Here is a 20,287-nt window from a genome sequence, read left to right on the forward strand (position 1 = left end):
ATACAATAAGGGCAACACTCATCTTTCTTCAACATGTTAAGAGCAGCCTGAAATAATACACTGCTACCCTCTAACCTGTTGTCGACACTGCCATACACTATTTAACTTGGCCTACCCATCTGCCCTAAGTTTGGATAGCTTGCTTTTCCGTTTTGTGTGTTATACTCCTCCCACCCACAAGCTACAAAAGCTTTAGCTAGGGAGTCCACAAGATACAATAAAAAGAAATATGAGTGGCAGCCACAACAGTGCAAATGAAGCTCTGCCTGTTTTTCATGTGCAACTGTTGAGCTTTGATCACATTGTCTTGGTTAACAACTTGGCTTTTTTATTATTATTTTCACAGACAAAGATGTTGTGGGTGGCTGGGCAGGCAACTGAACTAAGTACCAAGGGAACTAGCAGTCACTGTTCAGGCCTTGCCCCCTCTCCACCCCACCCACCACCTGAAACAACAGGCAGACGTTATGACTATTGGAAGAGATTTTAGGATGTTGACAGGAGCAACCCAGAAGTGAATAGCATGAATGAGATCACGTTAATAAATGCTTTCTTGATTGTGGCACAAGACTGCAGAATTCCTAACTTATCAGGACATTTGATGCCTGTTGGGTGATATTGCTGCACCTGATTAGGATGATGGTTGTTCAAATGTTTTGGAATATTACTTTATACTGGTGGGGAGAAAGGTACACCTTAAGTTAACTAATATGTCATAAATTCTGGATCTGCATCCTAACAGGGGCAAATATAAACGCGAGTTCAGTCGAGGACCATAATGAGGCAACAGCTCGACAGGGCAAAACATCCGCTGCACCCCAACAAAAAGTTCGAGCCCTTTTCTTTTTAATAAATCAGTCCATTAAAAAAAAACCCCCGTCACGTGACAAATCCGAAGAAGGGGAAATTCCGAATACACAGACCAGATGATAGGATCACGTGCTAGACCCAGGGGCGGGGCCAGCCAACTTAGAAGACAAGAAGCGGGTACCACGTGTAAGCAGGATGAGTCTTCGATTGGGCATTCTTGACGCGACGCTCTCTGAGCGGCGTCTCCTGTCATAGGGGCAGGCGGAGGGGGCGGGGCCTGAGCGAGCGGCCCAGGTTCCACGCAGGCGCAGAGCGGTGCAGGGCCGCTCCGGCCGCTCCCTGGCTGGCAGTGCTCGCTAAGATGGCGGATTTCCTGCCGTCGCGGTCCTCGCTGTCGGGCTGCTTCCCCGGCTGCATGCTGAATAGCACCGAGGCCGAACAGCAGCGGCGGTCTAAAGAGATCGATAAGTGCCTCTACCGCGAGAAAACCTACGTCAAGCGGCTCGTCAAGATCCTTTTGCTGGGCGCGGGCGAAAGCGGCAAGAGTACCTTCCTCAAGCAGATGCGCATCATTCACGGGCAGGACTGGGACCGGCCAGCCCGGGAGGAATTCCGCGCCACCATCTACAGCAACGTCATCAAGGGTACGGTTGGGGGGGGGGCTGCAAAGGAGAAGGAGGGAGGGCGAGCGGGCGGGCTGAGGTGATTCCGTCGGAGGTGCAACTGGCAGCGGGGCGGCTGCGGTCGGTCGGGCGACGAAGCCCTGAGAAGAGAGAGAGAGAGAGAGGCGGCCTCGGGAGAGAAAGACCAAAAAGCCAGGGGCTGCCGAAGAAGCCCCGGCGTTGAGGGAGAAGCCGTTGCGACGCCCGAAGCCCCGCGGGAAGGAGATATGCGCGGGCACGGCCGCCAAAAAAAAAAAGGAAGAAAGTCACGCCTTTTTTTTCCCTCTTCCTGAAAGCATGGCTGAGGCGGCCACCTTCCGCCCGACGCACTTTTAGTCTCGTTTTTCGATTCCGTTGGGCGGTAGCGCTTTAGAGCAATGCTTTTCAACCTTGGCCACTTTAAGATGGGTGGACTCCAACTCCCAGAATTCCCCAGCCAGCAACGCTGGCTGGGGAATTCTGGGAGTTGAAGTCCACCCATCTTAAAGTGGCCAAGGTTGAAAAACACCTCGAGAGGGAAACCTGTGGCGGATGAGGGGAGGGGAGGGGAGGGTGGACGGGGGTGGGGAAAGTGGGCTGTGAGGAGATGGGCTCCGGCCTGGGGTAGCGTCCGAGGGAAGAGGGGGGCGGCAACAGCGAGGGCAGGTGCCCCCGTCCTCGCCTCAAGTTTTCGGAAAAAAAGGATGGGAGCGAGGAAGTTTGGAGAAATTGGCGTCCCGTCTGGCGGATGTGGCCTCGACGGGGGCCTTTGCCTGAGCTAGAGATGCGGGAGCTGTTCAAGCAGGCAGGCCTCGGGGTGTGTGTGTGTGTCAGAATCGTCCTTTGTGCCCCGAAAGGCGTCGTCCTCGGTGGCTAACGGGATGGCGTTTCGGATAGCCTTTTGTGTCAGACAGCCTTGTTTCTGTAAAAAGTTGCAACAGACGTTTGCATTTTGCACTGAGGCTGATGGAAGGAGGGAGCCCAGAGACGGAGGGATATATGTGCGGGAATAAATCATTATATGTATAGGTTTGGAAGCATTGCTATTGTGATCACAAAACTAATGTGGATTGCACGTTATGTGAGAGGTGGTGGTTGAAATGACCGAGTCTAACTCTTAAAGGCATCTTTAATTTGGACATGGGGAAATGTTAGGAAGGTCAGTTTCCAGAGAATGTGATGAAAATTTATAGTAGCAATATATAATGGATGTATTCATTTATACCCGTGTGTCATTTTAAATTAGTATTGTGTGAAGTATGCATTTTGCTTTTAAAAATATTTCTTATGCATTGTCATATGAAAAGAGTTGTTGAATGCCTAGTTCAATACAAAGATATACGGTACTGCATTTTCAAATAAATCCAACTGAATTCTTGTTGCAAGTTGTAATCGTGGAGATGACAGTTTTTATTTTTACATGATGCTGTGAAACTCTGAAAAGGGATTTTGGAGGGAGAGGTAGGGGTTAAGCACTTGCTGGTTAAACAAATGAGAATGGTGAGCATGGCACTAGTGGAGGGTTTAGTTCTAATCATGCAGTACCAATTCATAGAAATAAATTTGGAACTTTTCAAACAGCAAATATATTTCTTGTCTTTTAATACCATGCAAGAAATATAAACAACTTTGAATATCAGCTAATTTGTTTTCTTATACGCACCATGTCTTAAAAATCTGGAAATATGTGATAATATATTGTACTATAAATTAAGATTGTAGCTTAAATAGATACTATTTGACACTGAAAACCATAATACATATCATTTTCATATTTAGTTATTAGGAAATGAGGGTAAAACCAACTTCAAATATATGAACTGTATTTGTTTCCATTCTGTGGCTGTTTTAAGATTAAACTAGCTTAAATATAGAGTTTGGTTTCAAAGATGGCTTATATATTGAATGAATAAACTAAAAATCATTTTTCTGTGAATGCAACAGAAATGCAACTAAAGTACTTAGTTTTGTTACAAAGATACATACATACTGAAGTATTAAGGCCACTGTTACAGTTTCATACAAAAGACTGCTAATAGAAGAGTACACTATAATATAAAGTATCTGTTGTAATTTATACTCCATCACTAAAAAGTTAAATGCCATTCAAAAAAATATATATTTTTTCATGCTTGTCAGCAGTATATGGTATTCCTTGGTAAATAACTTTACATGTACTTTTTCAAAATTATACATAAAACCTCAACTGCTAATTGCTATTCCAAATTATTAGATACACTAAAAACAAACATTCTCAAACTTTCCTCTTTGATAATGGGACAATTTGTATATCTAATAAACACAGTAAAATGTGTAACAGCAACAGAATATGTTTTGCTATAAAAATCAAGACATTTCCTTTAGTTTTATTGTTTAGATTTATATCCACCTTTCCAGGAGCTCAAGGCACCATTACTCCCTTTTCCAATTTCCCGCTACAACTGTGCAACATAGTTTGACCTAAGAGAGTGACTTATCCCAGATTACCTAGTGATTGAAAATAGAGTTGGACCTGGGTCTCTCCAACCTTGTCCAACGCTGAGTCTTGTGGGTAAAAAAATATTGATAATACGTTCAAACCAGAAAATAATTTGGTCTTTGTTGTTGTGGTCTTAGACATGTTTTATGCTTTATGACAGTATCATATGATAAATAATGATTACATCAGCCTTTATATAATACCGTACTGTGAATTATACCAAGTGGATTGGGTTTTGTAGCCCTGATAATATTGATAATATTAATAAATATTAATTTACATGCATAAAATATATAATACATTTATATATAATAAATATTAATATAATATTTAATAATATAGTATATAACACATATAATGTATTATCCTAATACAGGTGGTGACCTTTAAAAAAAGAGAAGTGCTAATATAAGACTGTCGTCTAAATCTATGACACTTGTGGAACAAGAATCTTAATTATATAGTTTGGTCTCTTAGCCTGTGCAGTACATCAATATTCCATTCAGTCTTGAACCAATTAATACACATTTTGCTTTTTAAATTTTTATTTTTAAATATTTCTTAGGTGTTTAAACATCAAAACAATTGTTTAAAATGTCACATTTATTTGTATTTTAAATAAATCCAATGCATTTAATCAAATTCTTGTCACATCTTAAAATCATTTAAACTTTGACATATATGAGAATGATTAATCTATATTTTATCATTTTCTCCTGTTTGCTGCAGCTGTTTCTCTGCTTGCTTATGAGATGTAAAGCTGCTGAGTTGAATATAGTAGAACTCCCAGAAGCATGTAATTAATTTTAGCTACTTTAAATGTCTGGAATTGCATATATGGAAATAAATAATGATTGATACTAAACCTTTTATTAGAAAATTAAAATTTATAAAATGTGATTCCAAATTTGCTTGAATCAGGATGCTAAATGTATAGATTTCAACTCAGGCTTAGAGCAGCCATCACTCACAATGTAAAGAAAGAATTCATAATCATACTTTGAGAAATTGACTTCTTTATTATTTAAAAAAGTTTTAGTATTTATTATATGTTCAAGGGCAGGTGAAATAAAAGGAAATCAATGTATATAACCTGGTTCAGGCTACTATAGTGGATTTTGGATTGTTACCTGTTTATAGTCAGCATAAATGTTTTTCCATGTAGTTTCTTACATTTTGGATGTGAATATGTCTGTATACATGGGTCATGTTTTGTGTTTTGAGAGTAACCAATTATTAAGATTAATGTAACTGTATTTGGAACCTAACACATAGTTTCAATTTTGTTGAAGGTGTTAGAGTCCTTGTGGATGCTCGTGAGAAACTTCATATTCCATGGGGAAATCCTGCTAATCAAACAAATGGTGACAAGATGATGGCCTTTGATACTCGTTCAGAAGTGGTGCAAGGGATGGTGCAAACTCATACTTTCTTACAGTACCTTCCAACAGTAAGAGCGTTGTGGGCAGATAGTGGTATCCAGCATGCTTATGATAGACGCAGAGAATTTCAGTTGGTAAGACACAATAACTCTTCATGTTTTTGTAGTTACTGTGATGGTATAATTTAAAATCTTTTATAAACTAAATTGAGATACTTTGGGTGAACTTTTTGTTACATGAACATGAATTTTAATTGTGTAGGTAATGATGTACATAAAGATAAGACCAGTAAAATTAATTTCCATATAGCCAAGATGCAGAACTGTAACAGGGTTTAGAATTTAAATGTTGACCTATAACCAATATTCAGCAGGCATATCATGTGCAGTGAAACTTCCTATTTTCTCTCCATTCAGATCTTGGTGCTTTCTGAACTGGACTGCTTTTCTTTTCTTTTCTTTCTTTTTTGCAGACATTTCATAACCTAGCTGGGTAACATTATCAGTGCAAAGGAGGCTGGGCTTTTTTGACTCTTTACATATAGTGGTTTAACCTGTCAGTTTTGGTGGGGATATGGTTACCTCCTTGATGGTTTCTTTATTAGGGAATTGATTCTTTCCCTGGTTGTTCATCTGGTGCTGTTTCCTGATTTATTGGGTGTTGGCTGTTGGGGGAGGGGGGAATACGTACTAGGCTGTTTGTTTCCTTCCTAGGTTTTTGATTGTATCTTTTAAATGGTACGGTAACAGTTTCGCAACTGACTTAGCTACAATTTCAGCGGGTAAACTGTTAACATTATAAATCAATCCAAATCCAATAACATTAGTGAATTTCTAGAAACTTTGGTACTCGGAGAAATCAGTAATCAAAAGACACGTGGAGATAAAGTCCATTTATATATGCCCTCTCATACTGATGATGTTATCTACCTGGATAAAGTAACACCTGCAAGAAAATAACTAAGCTCACAGACTACAAAGAACTAAAAACAGTTTAGCTATACATATTCTGTACTACAGAGCGCTTTATGGGCTGTGGGCCACATCCAGCTCTTTAACTCCCTCCTGTCCAGCCCACAGTGATGGCCTTCACAACAGTCCCAGCTTCTCATGTGGCCCCTTGGGAAAAGTAATCGCTCACGCCTGCTCTACTAATTCCTCTCCCTTATATGTGTAGAATTAGGTATAATATAAGGGTAAGTATTTAGCACCTGAGATATGTTATAGAAGAGCAGAACTGATCGACATGGAATGTATGAAAATGTTTTTCTACTTGGACAGAGTATTATTGGATTCAAATCAAAACCAACAGTATGCAAAATAAATCAGTAGCAACACACCTTTAATGTATAAATGTGAAAATAGAAAGGAAACATTTCATGACTTTATGAGCCTCTTCTGAGATAATTTTGGAAAAAGGAAGCCTCTGTGTTTTTTTTTTCTTTTAAACAATTTTACACAGGATTTGGGGTTTGGGGAGAAAAATTAATGCAAAGCCATTTCAATTATTGCTTGAATCCTGGAAAGCAGCTTTCTCCAACCTTGGTACCTCCAGATCTATGGTTTTTAAACCCAAAAATTCCTCAAGGGGTTTGATCATTGCTGATATTTTGGGGAGTTAAAGCCATAATGGGAAAATGTTAATTAGGAAAGGTTGGTCTACTACAGTTTCATGGTTCATGAATGTTTTAGCAGTACAAAATCTCCTCTCTCCCATTTAAATAAGAACATTAATGTTTCAGAACTCTTGCTGTGACTTGTTTTAAGTCACACAAAAATAGCTAAGCAGTATCTCTTACTAGTTTGTTTAGCTTAACTCTATAACCCTTGCTTCATATTTGTATTTAATTTGATTACTGACCTTACTTTGCTTCTATTCCATTGCTGTACTTCATTATTTGCATGTTTCCTAATGCAGTAGTGTTGCATGTGAGTAATTGTGATGAGCATAAAATTTTAAAATGGGATTTATTCATATGGCGCAGGAGCAACCCCTACACTTAGTACTACTACATGAGGCTACTGTTAATAATAATAGTTTTCAAAGCAAAGTGACTTTCCACAATTTCAAGATAATAATTGCCTTTTAAATTACTTTTTATAATGGTATATTCAAGCATATTTGACTGTTTTTCAGTATGAGCATTTTCACAAGAGATTCATATATATGGTTTTAGAGAGGTGCTTTCTTCATTTCAGCTATATACTGCTTGCTTTGAAGGCAAATATACTAGTTACCCACTGTGTATTTTGAATGCAGCTTTTCTCAGCATGTTAGAGGAAGCAGAGGAAAGAGATTCATCCTTGCACATCCTCCACCACCTCTTCCTGCGTAGAAATTTAGTACCCTGAGTACAGAAAAGCACATGTGACTTTCAGCCAAGTTTGGAAGTATGAATTGCTTCTTTGCGCTAACTTCTTGCATCATAATCTTTCCCTTCCCTTTCACTTCCTCTGTCTCTGACAAACATAAGTAATAAGACCTGCATGACACAGTACCAGAAAGTGGTGGTGTTCTTCTATACATTCAGTTCTTCTTATTTTCAGTATTTCAGAAAGTGAACAGGACATAAATTGCCTTTAACCTGCGATATATTTTAAATCTCCAAGTTGTTTATTAGTTACGTTCTGAGCAATTGCTTTTTTTTTTTGAAATCCAATTGTTTTAGTGTATATACACACAACTGCCAACCTAGCAGTTCGAAAGCACATAAAAATGCAAGTAGAAAAATAGGGACCATTACGGTGGGAAGGTAACAGCGTTCCGTGTGCCTTTGGCATCTAGTCATGACCACATGACCACGGAGACGTCCTCGGACAAGCGCTGGCTCTTCGGCTTTGAAACGGAGATGAGCACCGGCCCCTAGAGTCGGAAACGACTAGCACACATGTGCGGGGGAACCTTTACCTTTACCTTATATACACACACATACACAGTCATGCACATACATAAACATACAATAAATAAATTAGGCTTATGTGTGGTAGTAATTATGACTGAGTAGTGTACATTCCGTGTACATTCTTGTCAGTAAGAAAAGTTAAAGCAATCTATATTGATATAATGCTTTTAAATGGATATATCTGAAATGGAGCTTTTTGAAAAAATAATCTATACAGTATTTGAGACTATATTACTGTTAGTGTAAGTGTGATAATGTAGATCAGATTTTCAGCTAGTTGAGTTCAATTTTCAATTCAGTCATCTTCCTTCCTGCCCAATAAAAGCGTTCCTTAAATGGTACTGCACTCACCAAACATTTCTGCCACCAGAAAGGATAAAGACAATATTTGCCAGTTCTTTATTTTCTTGTCATTTATCAGTTGCTGTTTATGAAAATCTCAATAAGAGGATCCCTCATCTCAGTGGAGCACTAGTGATGTTCTGTGAGGAGAGGGAAGTCCTGGATAGGAAGAGAGAATCTCTAGATCCCAAGGTAATTTATGCCTTAGTTACCTACCATTTGGATCACAGTAACATGCTCTAGATCAGGGGTCCCCAACCTCCAGGTCACTTGAACAGTGGGCCGCTTCCCTCTCTCCCCCCCCCGGCCGCCAAGCCATAAAGATTGGGGGCCAGTGCTCTAGATAGAGCTGTGTTGAAGAGCGCTCAGAAGTTGCAGTTGGTCCAGAATGGGCAATTTGGGATGTTTCTTGTTACATTCATGTACACTGCTGTTCTACAAGCTGCTTTTGCCCCTAATAGGCTCCTTGTGCAGGTATCACCTATAACAGGGGTCGGCAACCGGAAAAAGGAAAAGAGCCACTTAGAACTGGTTCCATCACACAAACAAAAAAGTGGGAGCCGCAAAAAGTGCGCGCACGTCCACTCACGCGCATGCGCAGAAAACATTTTGCGCATGCGCAAAATGGGAGGCACCTGCGCGGCGACGGGTCTCCCCTTTGGAGAGGTGCGCGCCGTCCCGTTCGGAGACCTGCTGCGTTCGTCAAACATGGACGAACGCGGCAGCCGTGCAAACAGGACGGCGGCGGCTTGGGAGAGGTGCGTGCGCACCTCTGCCCTTCGGAAAGGTGCGCGCGCACCTCTCGGAACGGGCGGTGCCACTCTCCATTTGGAGAGGTGCACGCGCACCACTGCCCGTTCGAAGAGGTGCACACGCACCGGGTGACTGGGAGCCGCAGGAGACCCGTGACCTATAAAGTTGTACATGGCACGGGACCAAGCTATTTAGGGGACAACCACCTTTGCTCTTCCCATCAGATCAAGAAGAGGGTAAATTTCCGGTCCCTTCATCTGTTAGCTTTTCGTAGCAATACCTGCATCCCATCAGAGCTTCAGATGGCCTGTTAGCCTTTAGTAATCTTGCCTGTTTCCCCAGGGTCACAGGTTTAGGTGAGGTGTATTACTATTAATGGATTTTTGTTTTGTTTTGGGATTTGGGTTTGTGTGACCAGGGTGTTATCCTTCAATCCCAAAGGTTGTGTGTTATGTTGTTTGTACTTTTAATCCTTGTATGTTGCCTAGAATCACTTAATGTGAGATGGGCGGTCCCATAAATAAATACATCAATTTATTCCCCTTTTATCATTAGGATACTTTTGCTGAAGCAAACGTCATGTATATGCAACATCCACACACATATACTTCTCAAACAAGAGCTTGATGGATTGAACATCAAAGCTCAGAAAGGTATGCCTACTTACTAAGTCAGAAGTAAAATCATTATTATCTGAGATGCACTATTATTTCTTGGATAGAGAGCTGAACTCGTAAGATTGCATTTGAATCCTAATTATAAAGCACGTATTTCTTGGGTTGGCTAAATATTTCAAAGAATTGTAAAACTAATAATTCTGAAATATGATGGAAATGTTTCAGCATAAGGAAAAATAGTTCCATTGATATATGACAGAACACATTTCTGTGTTTTGCCTCAGTACACAATTGGGACAAGACACTGAGGAAATAGAAGTTTGAAACAAGTTGAAAAAGTGCTTGTTATCTATTGGATTATTAATACGTTCACATTTTTTCAGCTCTCATATTCTCATCTCATGGAGCTTGGTTTAAATTATATATATATATAAATAAATTGTATTTTCATTACAAGCGGGAAGTGCATGCCATTCAGTTAAATTGACACATTTTTAGGTAGAAGACATAAAATGCAGCACTCCTTCAAAAATGATTGTAAGATTCAATTATTTTCAAAGTGGCATATAAAATTGACAAAAAATTTTCACATAGGCCTTATATAAATACATATCTGATACATATATTATTGTGCTACAGTAATTTTTACTGCAAATAGTTTCTACAAGGGACTGTAGGGAAAGTATCATTTATTTTTTTAGTCAATTTTCAATATTAACTTTCAAATTGTAGTTGTATTACTAATACAAGACAGGGTATGCATTTTTATTTGAAGTAGAGCTTGATCTGAGAAACTAAAGAGCAGAAAGCAACTTTATACTAGCAATAATTTTTAAATAGCTTGTCTTGCGTACAAGAGATGGCACTCCTAGCTATGGAATATTTGCAGACAAATGGTCACGTCTATATAACTTTTACTCAGTAAAGGGATATACTGTACTTGACCTTTACTCCTAAAAGTAGTGGATGAAACTATTTCACTTTAGAATAAATTCCACATCAGACTTGTAAACATGCTAACAAAATTTTGATTGTAATTTATACAAGGGTAAATATATATGCAATGTTATTTACAGATAAAACCTTTCAAATCAGCAACTCTGATGTTAATTCTTTTCACTTTTAATAGGATAAAATAAACTTCTAATTTCAATGTAACATTGAGAGCAGAGTTCTGTTATTGGGTAATACTATTGTTTCTATGTACTTGCTATTGAGCTGCTTGTAATTTCTTTCAATTTATGCTTTAAGTGGCTGCTTATAAAAATACATGAGCAAAGGCCCTTTTGGCTTGTAAGCTGTTGAGTTGCAGGCCTGTGAAGTTACACAATAATAAGACTGGCATTCTAAGAGCAGTAAATGTTTTAATTCTTGCTTCCAATATCTGTTATGCAGAAAAAGGGTCCTTTTGATGGTTTTCTGCTTGTTAGTACCACCAAACACTGCAATCATTTCAGTCTGATACTGTATAAATGAACTCACCTGATATAGTTTTCCCAATTAATGGAGACCACAATGAAGTTGAGATTCAGAAATATAAATATTTTCAGTAGGTTATGTGCATTAACGAAATAGAACGTGGGAAGAAAAAGTAGAGTAGGATTGTTTGCCTCATTCTGCTTCAATGTTTGGGAATACCTCTTTTGGACTTTATATTAAATAGGACTAAAAATTAATTATTGAGCTATGCTTGATTAATTAAAATGTGATTTAGAACTTTGCAAAGATCTTATACATAACACAGTAATGCAGTGATCCCCAGCATATATGGCTTTGCAGACTGAAAGGGTGAGGGGGGATAATGGTTCCATGTGAGCGGCAGGCACATGTGAAGCTCCATTTGTACAAATGGCAGGCACTTGTGCATGCATATGAAGTTCCATTTGTGCAAAATAGAGTTTCATTCGCGCACACGAGTGCCCACCCCTTGTGCAAATGGAGCTTCACGCACACGCTCGCCTGTCACTTGTGTGGCCCAATTCTGAATGGGCCATGGCCCCAGTGGTTGAGGACCCCTGCAGTAATGCACTATATCTTCTGTTAACATCAGCAATATCTAGCTACTACATTGTCGGGGTGAAAATTGGGTTTAGTTTTTACTTATAGTCATCCTTCATCTTCTTCGGCAGTAATAATGTGAAGACACATAATTTCTTATCCTTTGAGATCTCAGAAATTACGATCCAGATCACTTTTTTTCTGGTTTTTTTAAGCTGTGATAAGTTGTTAGGAGCTTTTATTTTTTTATTATTGTATACATGTACGTCAAATATTGAAAGCACTGCAGTCACACGATTAATCAGATATTGCCAGTTGTCTCCCTGTTATTCATCACCAAATATGTTACGAGGAGTAGATACAGAAATACGGAATTTTACTTTATTTCATTATGGAGTAACTTTTACAAGTAAAGGCTATTTGTCCTTCAGTCCTGCTATACTTAATTATAGTACCATAACAGCTACCTCAAACAGAACACATTTTCAAAGGAAACCATAGTGACTGTCAAGATCAAAACAGTAGTAAATAACTCTCTTAGTTTTAAACCTGTATGTATTAAGGACTATATGCAGGTAGATTTGGCCAAAAGCAGAAAATTTAGGACCAGAAAGTTGTTGTTTTTTAAAAAAAAAAAAAAAGCACAGCATATACTTACATTATGTATTTTTGGGATATTTTTTTTTCTTAAACTTGGATAAACTTGGGGCATTGGGAAAGAAGAAAAAGGTGCATTACAACTATAGGACTATTTCAGAATAATGCAAAGTTTGTCAATAATACATATTTGCATTTGACAATTTATAATACTGTATGGCTCAGATAACCTTTTCCCAACATTCACATTTTAGATGATACTAGTTTGAAACACCTTGCCACCAGATTTGCCACAGGACCAAACCCCAGTGATTGTTGCCTTCACAAATTAGCTCAGAGCAACCAGAATGATTCTAGTTCCATTTTTATTTTATGTTTTTGCAAGATTTGGTTTTCTACCATAGCTTAGTTTCTTTTCAGAATGTCATGCAAACACAGGAAATGTTAAAAGAGGAAATATACAATGTAAGCAAAAAATGGCATGACCATTTGCTAATGATTTAGTTATGTTTGTACTGAAGGAGAATAATATATCTTGCACTCAGCCTTGAATTGTATTCTCAATATCCTGTTTGAAGACTAAATAAAATGATATAAATTTTATGAATTACATTATCCAATACAAGAAGGCAAACCAAGTAATTGACAAGTTGGTGAACAGTAAATTATATATATGCCAAATAAATTTGAATTAAAAACAATTTTACTAGAAGTAATTATGTTGATTAAAAGCAGGAGAACTGTGTGTTTGGGAATATTTGGTATTTTATGTCCTAGTTTGTAAATAGATATCGTACATGTAGAAACCAAGCCCTGAAGACGTGGTTTTACCAACAGACCAGGGTGATGTGAAGCCCATCAAGTGATTGTTTCAATTGTTGTCGTAAGCTGTGGGTGGGAGTTTATTGGATTTTTTATTGGTGTTTTTTTTCTATAAGCCATCCAGAGTTTTCTTAATAAAAAACAAATAATTTATACGCACACACATACACAACCCCCTTATATTGTGGTAATAGATTACATTGTAAAAACCATATATATGGAGATTTGTATATATTCTCTTTCCCACCTCTGCATACAAAGGTTAACAGTGGTACAAGTTCTTCTACAGGGCAGATATTTACAGTACTCTGTACTACTTTACATCTGTTCATCTGACAAAACACTTGATTTAAATGGCCTCTATGAAAGAAATATAAGGAATCAGTTTATTCCAATTTATTCTATTTATGTAGTTTAAAAAAGCGTGACTGACAATTCACTCTCTGTCTGCTGCTGTTGTTTCTATCAAAGCAGTATTATTAGTATGTGAAGAAATTTTCACAAAAAAAAACTAGCCCAGAAATGATAAACTGGAAGAATTAGAGCAGTACAAGAAGTCCTTGGTTAACAACAGTAATTGGGACTGGGAACTACATCTCTAATTTACGTGGTTGTAAGGCCTTGATGCCATGTGACCGCATTGACTTACAATAGTAGTTCTGGTTGTTTCAGTTGTGATTATTAAGTGAATCCTGAACAGTTGTTAAGTGCAATGTCATATGATCTCCATTTGTGACTTCCTGCTGACTTCCCCATTGACTTTGCTTGTCAGAAACCTGTAGGGAAAGCCACAAATGGCAATCGTGTGATCGAGGGACATTGTCACTGTCATAATTGCGAGTCTGTTGCCAAGTGTCCAAATCATGTTCATGTGACTGGGGATACTGCAGTGACCACAGTTTAGGAGACTAGTTGTAACTCTCCTTGTTCATTGCCATTGTAACTTTGAACTGTCTAGTCCCACCTTGAACACAAATTCAGTTTGATGATCTTGGACCAGTGACTCACTTACTGTCTTCTCAATTCTTAAGGTCAGTCTTGTGCACCCAGAATTAGTCCCTTGGTCTCTTTCTTCAACTTTCCTGCACTTAGCCATTGCCAGGTCTTATTATCTGCTTTCCCTGCTGTGCTGGCCATGTAGTGCTTTGTCTTCCTGTGCTTTCATTCGATTCTTCATTTGGTCTTTCTTGTAGGCAACTTAGTCACTCCTGTAGTCAGTAAGCCTTCCCAGTATACTAACTTCAGTGCATCTTTTTCATTGTCCTTCAGATATTCTTTCAAAGCCCTTTCTTCTTCTTCAACTATATGATGTACTTGCCGCATTCCATGCCACCACTATTTGCCTTGGTAGGTAGTCTGTCAATATTGCTGCAAGGATGAAGGGCATGATTCATTGTCATTATTTTTCTGATCTTCTTATCCATTGCTTTTAGTTCTGCTTGAGTCAAAGCCACTATTCCAGCTGTGTATCTAATGACTGGCATTGCCCAGATATTGATTGCTTTGATGGTATTCCTCCGTTGAGTGGACTTTAAGATCTTCTTCATTCTCTTGATGTACCGTATTTTTCGGACCATAAGACGCACTTTTTCCCCCCAAAAGTGGGGGGGAAAACGAGGGTGCGTCTTATGGTCCGAAGGATCCGTATGGCCAGCCCCAACCTCTGCAAGTGGAGCACGAATCAGCACGTGCTGAGAAACGCCGATCTCACGCTCCTGCAAACTCCCTCGCTCGGTTTCAGCTTCCCTTGCTACAAGAGAAAGCAGGCTGAAACAGAGTGAGGGAGATTGCCAGGAATGCGAATCGGCTGATCTCGCGCTGCTGCAATCTCCCTTGTTTCAGCCTGCTTTCTCTTGTAGCAAGGGAAGCTGAAACCGAGCGAGGGAGTTTGCAGGAGCGTGAGATCGGCCGATTCGCATTTCTGGCAATCTCCCTCGCTCCGTTTCAGCTTGCTTTCTGCAAGAGAAAGCCGGGCCGCAGGGCCGCCTCCACGGGTACTGCTCTAATGCAGAGAGGGAAGGACAGAGGGAGGGAGGGAGGGAGGGAGGGAAGGAAGGAAGGAAGGAAGGAAAGAAGGAAGGAAGGAAGGAAGGAAGGAAGGAAGGAAGGAAGGAAGGGACAATGGGAGAGGGAGGGAGAGAGAGAAAGAGAGGAAGAGAGAGAGGAGAAAGAAATAAGGAGGGAGAGAGAGGAGAAAGAAAGGGAGAGAAATAGAGGGAGAGAAAGAGGGAGGGAGAGAAAGAAAGGGAGAGAGAAAGGGAGAGAGAGAAGGAAAAAGAAAGAGGGAGGGAAATAGAGGGAGAGAGAGAAAGGGAGAAATAGAGGGAAAGAGAAAAATAGAGAGGGAGAGAGGGAGAGAGAAGGAGAAAGAAAGGGAGAGATAGAGGGAAAGAGAAAAATAGGGAGAGAAAGAGGGAGATGGAGAGAAAGGGAGAGAGAGAGAGGAGAGAGAAAGAAAGAGGGAGGGGGAGAGAGGGAGAGAAAGAGGAGAGAGAGAAATTAAATTAGTAACATGACTGTTAAGTGAATCTGGTTTCCCCACTAACTTTGCTTGTCAGAAGGTTGCAAAAGGCGATCACATGACCCTGGAACAATGTGACCATCATAAATATGAATCGATTGCCAAGCATCCGAATGTAAATCACATGACCCTGGGGATGCTGCAACAGTCATAAGTGTGAAAAATGGTCATAAGTCACTTTTTTCAGTGCCATCGTAACTTTGAACAGTCACTAAGTGAATCATTGTAAGTCAAGGACTACCTGTACTTTATCATTTTTTTCCTTTTTTGGTGGGGGGTCAAGTTTTTGACACCTTGCTGGGCGACTGGTGGTACTCGAACATTGCCTTGTCCTAAAAGTGGTACAACGGATGAAAAGGTTGAAAAGCCCTGTTTTAGTATACCGGTACTATTTGGTTCAGAATTTTTTTTCTTGTTTGCCTGCTCTAAAAACTGGGTGCGTCTTATGGTCAGGTGCGTCTTATGGTCCGAAAAATATGGTATTTCACCTCTAATCTTTTTCTTGACTTCAGCAGTAGTAGTAGTAGTAGTTGTTATTATTATTGACTTCAGTTGTTGTTGTTATTATTATTAAGAAAATGCTAGAATTTATTGTGATCCGTTAGAGAACTAATCCCTCCTTTATCACTTGTACTTAAGGAACCAGCATTTGAATAACTGAACTGAAATATTTGGTTCAGCTTTCTTCATTTGCAGTTGCAGAGGAAAGCACATTATACAGCTTCTTTGAAAATAACATACTTGCTGAATATGAATTAGTTTGCATAACAGTGAGCATCTGTAGTTTACTCAAATCTCTCAACTGGAAAAAGTGGGGGAAATTGGGGCCTGTAGCTGAACTTGGCTCTGGATAGCACTGATGAACTCAACAAAAGAACAGATGTCCCATGATTATTCAGAAACGTTGGCTAAAGACCAACCAACCAAGAGAATTTAGTTAAGGCCTATTTTAATGTTCCAAAGATACAAGGAAGACTACTTTACACACTTAATGTACAAAAATCCAAGCAAGTTTCAGAACTAGAATTAGAGAACATAATGCTGACTGGCTTACACTACACAGAAGTGTAAATGGCAGTGTTATTCATGCCGGTTTTATTGAACAATTGGATCAAAACAAAGAAGAGTTATTAAGAAAAAAGACAAAATTAGCTGATCAAATCAAAATCATCTGTTAGGGCACATATGTAAACTTTATTTAGATACGATAAACAGAACATAAAAACTATATGATAAAATGGATGCAAATTTTAAAGAAATACTTACAATATGACAATGGGAAGAATTATGGACCAAATCTATAAAATCTACATCAAGTTATAATTTAAAAGGAAAATTGATATAAAATGTTCTACAAAGTGCTGCACAACTCCATTAATATTATCTAAGCTAGACGTATCGTACAGTAATAAGAGTTGGAAATGCCATTAAAAAAAAGTAGTACCCCAAAGTATTTGAAAGGTATTCATGTACAATGCAGAAAATTAGAATTTAAATTTAAAATGAAACCACAACTTTTTAAATTAGGTATAATCTCAGCAAAAGTTAATAAGAAATATCATAATTTAATAAATACATGCTTAGAGCAGTGAGAATAAATTTTGCTCAGTACTGGAAGAAAGATACAGTTCCTAGAATATTTCATTGGAAACTTGGAAGACATGCAGTACAAAAATTTGCTTCTCACTATGTGTCTTCCTAAATCTGGGGTTTCTCCTAGGGGTCTGGCTGTTCAAGGGTTCTGTGCAGTCTCTTAACTGTTTCTAGCACTGCACTCTTGTGGACAGGGAGCTCTGATGTTGTTCCTGGGATCTGTTGAAGCCATTCCAACCTTAGAGTCACAGACCTGAATGCTCTACTTTTCACATCCTCTCCAGTTCCCTTTTAGGCCCTGGTACTTTGCCAGCTTCTCACATTCCTTCCTGATGTAGCTGTCACTTGGCACTGCTACTTCTATCACCACTGCTGTCTTCTGGTCCTTGCCTGCTATCATGAAATCTGTTGTTTGGTCAGTACCTGCCTACCTGTATGGTCCTGGAAGTGCCACAGGATCTTAGCCTTGTTATTCTCCATAACACTCTGTGGAATCTCCCTTTGGACTACGGAAAGTCTAGCCCAGGGGTCCCCAGCCCCCGGTCCGTGGACTGCTACCGGTCCGTGGCATGCCAGCAACTGGTCCGCACAAACAAGCAAAGCCCCATCCACGGGATGCAAGCAGCACACAAAACCACGCCCCCTCTGGTCCACGGAAAAGCCTCTCTCCATGTAACCAGTCCCTGGCGCCCAAAAGGTTGGGGACCTCTGGTCTAGCCCATACACTGTGCAGATATTCCTACATACTTTACCAACTACTTGGTTGTATCATTTAAAGCATGCTGTTTCTGCCTGCATTATATACCCAAACACTACGTGTTGGACTGTCTCTGAGGCCTCTCTGCATATAGTCTGCACCTCGGGTCCTATCTAGTATGGTGGGTCTCTGTTTCTGTGGATCTGGTGCATAATGCTTGTTGTGCCATTAGGATCAGTGCTTTAATGCTATATTTTAGCCTGGCCCTTTCCAGTCACTGGTAGGTTTTCCCAGTGTCAGCCATGTCAGCTGTCGATCGATGGCACATCCCATGCAAGGTCTTGACTTGCATGGCACTTCTTTCATGACCAGTACCAGTACTATCCTTCCTTGCGTTGGCCAGTCTGGGTGGGAGACTACTGCTAGGTAGCTGGTTCATTTGTGCTACTAGGCATTCATGCGTTGTTAGTTTCTTTAGATAGTAGGTGTGACTCATGCCCAGGCTAGGTGCTGGGCAGTTCTTCATGTTCTTTACCCACTGTTGCCTACTACTGTGATGTTGACTGCTTCCTGTCCTGGAAGACTGCTGTACTTTCATGTCCGGTAGCCTCTTTGCACTGGTGTTATGTCTTCTCTTTCTTTCTTACGTTTTTCCAGCACTGTCAGTTAATGTGTTGTTGCACTGCAATTGGGAGTACATTTGAATGATTATTTGGAGAACAGGACACTTACCTTCTTGGCCTCTTCTTCTCTAGTATATCTCCTTAGCCTGGCTAGCCTTTATTTAGCAGTTTCAAGGGCTTCAGATGGAGTCAGGCCTTTGTATTTTTTTAGCAGCCTTGTGGAGGGTGCATGTGGTATTGTGTATGCATGGGAAACATCCTTCTTACATTTGCTTAAATTTCTTTTGTGTGTGCTATGTCTATGTGTAAACTAGAAATTTCAGCAAATTGAAGCAAGAAAAGTTCCCATACGTACAATATATCATGTAGCATAGTAAATCATTTACAGCTGGGCTTCTAAGGGGGCTTAATGTCTATAATGTTGTAAATTAGCAGATGTACAAACGGGGGAAATAAGAAACCCAATGGTTCTTTTTGTTTTTGGATTGTTTTTTGGTTTTCCTCTGAAGTTTATCTTTTTTTTTTACTAACATGTTAGTTATAGATAGAGATAAACTAACTAATTTGTTTTGATATTGCTCTTAACACATTAGACTCCAGCACTAAGTAATCAAACTGAGACTAAAACCTTTATTGCAAACAAATAAATATAAACAAAACCAAACCTTGATGCAATCTGCAGCAGCTTCTTTTTATCTGATGTATTCAATTTCGAATGAAAAAAAGTCAAATAATTTAAGTTAGTAATTCTAACATTCTAAATTGTAATTACAGACAGTTCTTGGGTTACTGGAATTTCCATTGCTAAGCAATGCAGTTGTAGAGTGCAATGCCACGTGATTGCATCAGTTAGCGATGGAAGTGTGAAAAATGGTCATAAAGACACTTTTTCAGTGCTGTTGTAACTTCAGATAGTCACTAAATGAACTGTTGTAAGTTGAGGACTACCTGTATAATTTTATATTAAGGGCTTGTTTGTTGGTTTATTAGGCTGGTAGTTTGGTAACAGTAGAGAAAAGAGTATATAATAATAAGAGTAATATAGTAATGTATAATAGCACCTGAACTCACTAAGTTAAGAAGATTGTTAGGTATATGAACTGAAAGAGTTAATAGAACTTTACATGCAGCTCAAGTTCTTCCAAAAGTGAGTTCTATAAATCAAGCTGCTTCTGGGCTAATGGTAATGAACCATCTACTGGATTGTTGCAATAATAAGACCAATGACAAACAAAAAAGAAACACTGGAAGAACTTGAGACCAGTGGTTTATAGGATTACAAAAAAAACTTTTTTAAAAAAACAGGGGAAACCATTCAAAACCCAACTATTATTGCATTGAGCATGCAGACACAGAAACAGAAGTACAAGTGGTTGGAATGGTGCCAGACTGTGAATGGCAGGTTTGAAGAGTGTTAAATTTCAGGCTTTTTAATAGCAAGCAGTAATTTAAAATTCATGGTGCAAAACTACCTAACTCTACTGATGGCCAGTTCCAGATTCCAGATTTA

The 20,287-nt window shown here is 39.2% G+C and overlaps 1 protein-coding gene across 2 annotated transcripts in view; it reads left to right on the top strand.

The window, feature by feature from the left end:
• The first annotated feature begins 889 nt into the window (after positions 1-889).
• Positions 890-20,287, top strand: part of GNA13 (G protein subunit alpha 13) — a 30,108-nt gene continuing 10,710 nt past the window's right edge. For both annotated transcript variants that reach the window (XR_014025234.1, XM_081318556.1), the window contains exons 1-2: positions 890-1,454; positions 5,223-5,446. Coding sequence is in view for 1 of the 2 variants with exons in the window: in XM_081318556.1 (XP_081174682.1) it covers positions 1,172-1,454; positions 5,223-5,446 (507 nt within the window). In the remaining variant the exon portion in view is untranslated. The remainder of the gene's footprint in view (positions 1,455-5,222; positions 5,447-20,287) is intronic.

This window comes from Vipera berus (genome assembly GCF_964194415.1).
Source record: "Vipera berus genome assembly, chromosome: 2".
Classification (NCBI taxonomy): domain Eukaryota; kingdom Metazoa; phylum Chordata; class Lepidosauria; order Squamata; family Viperidae; genus Vipera; species Vipera berus.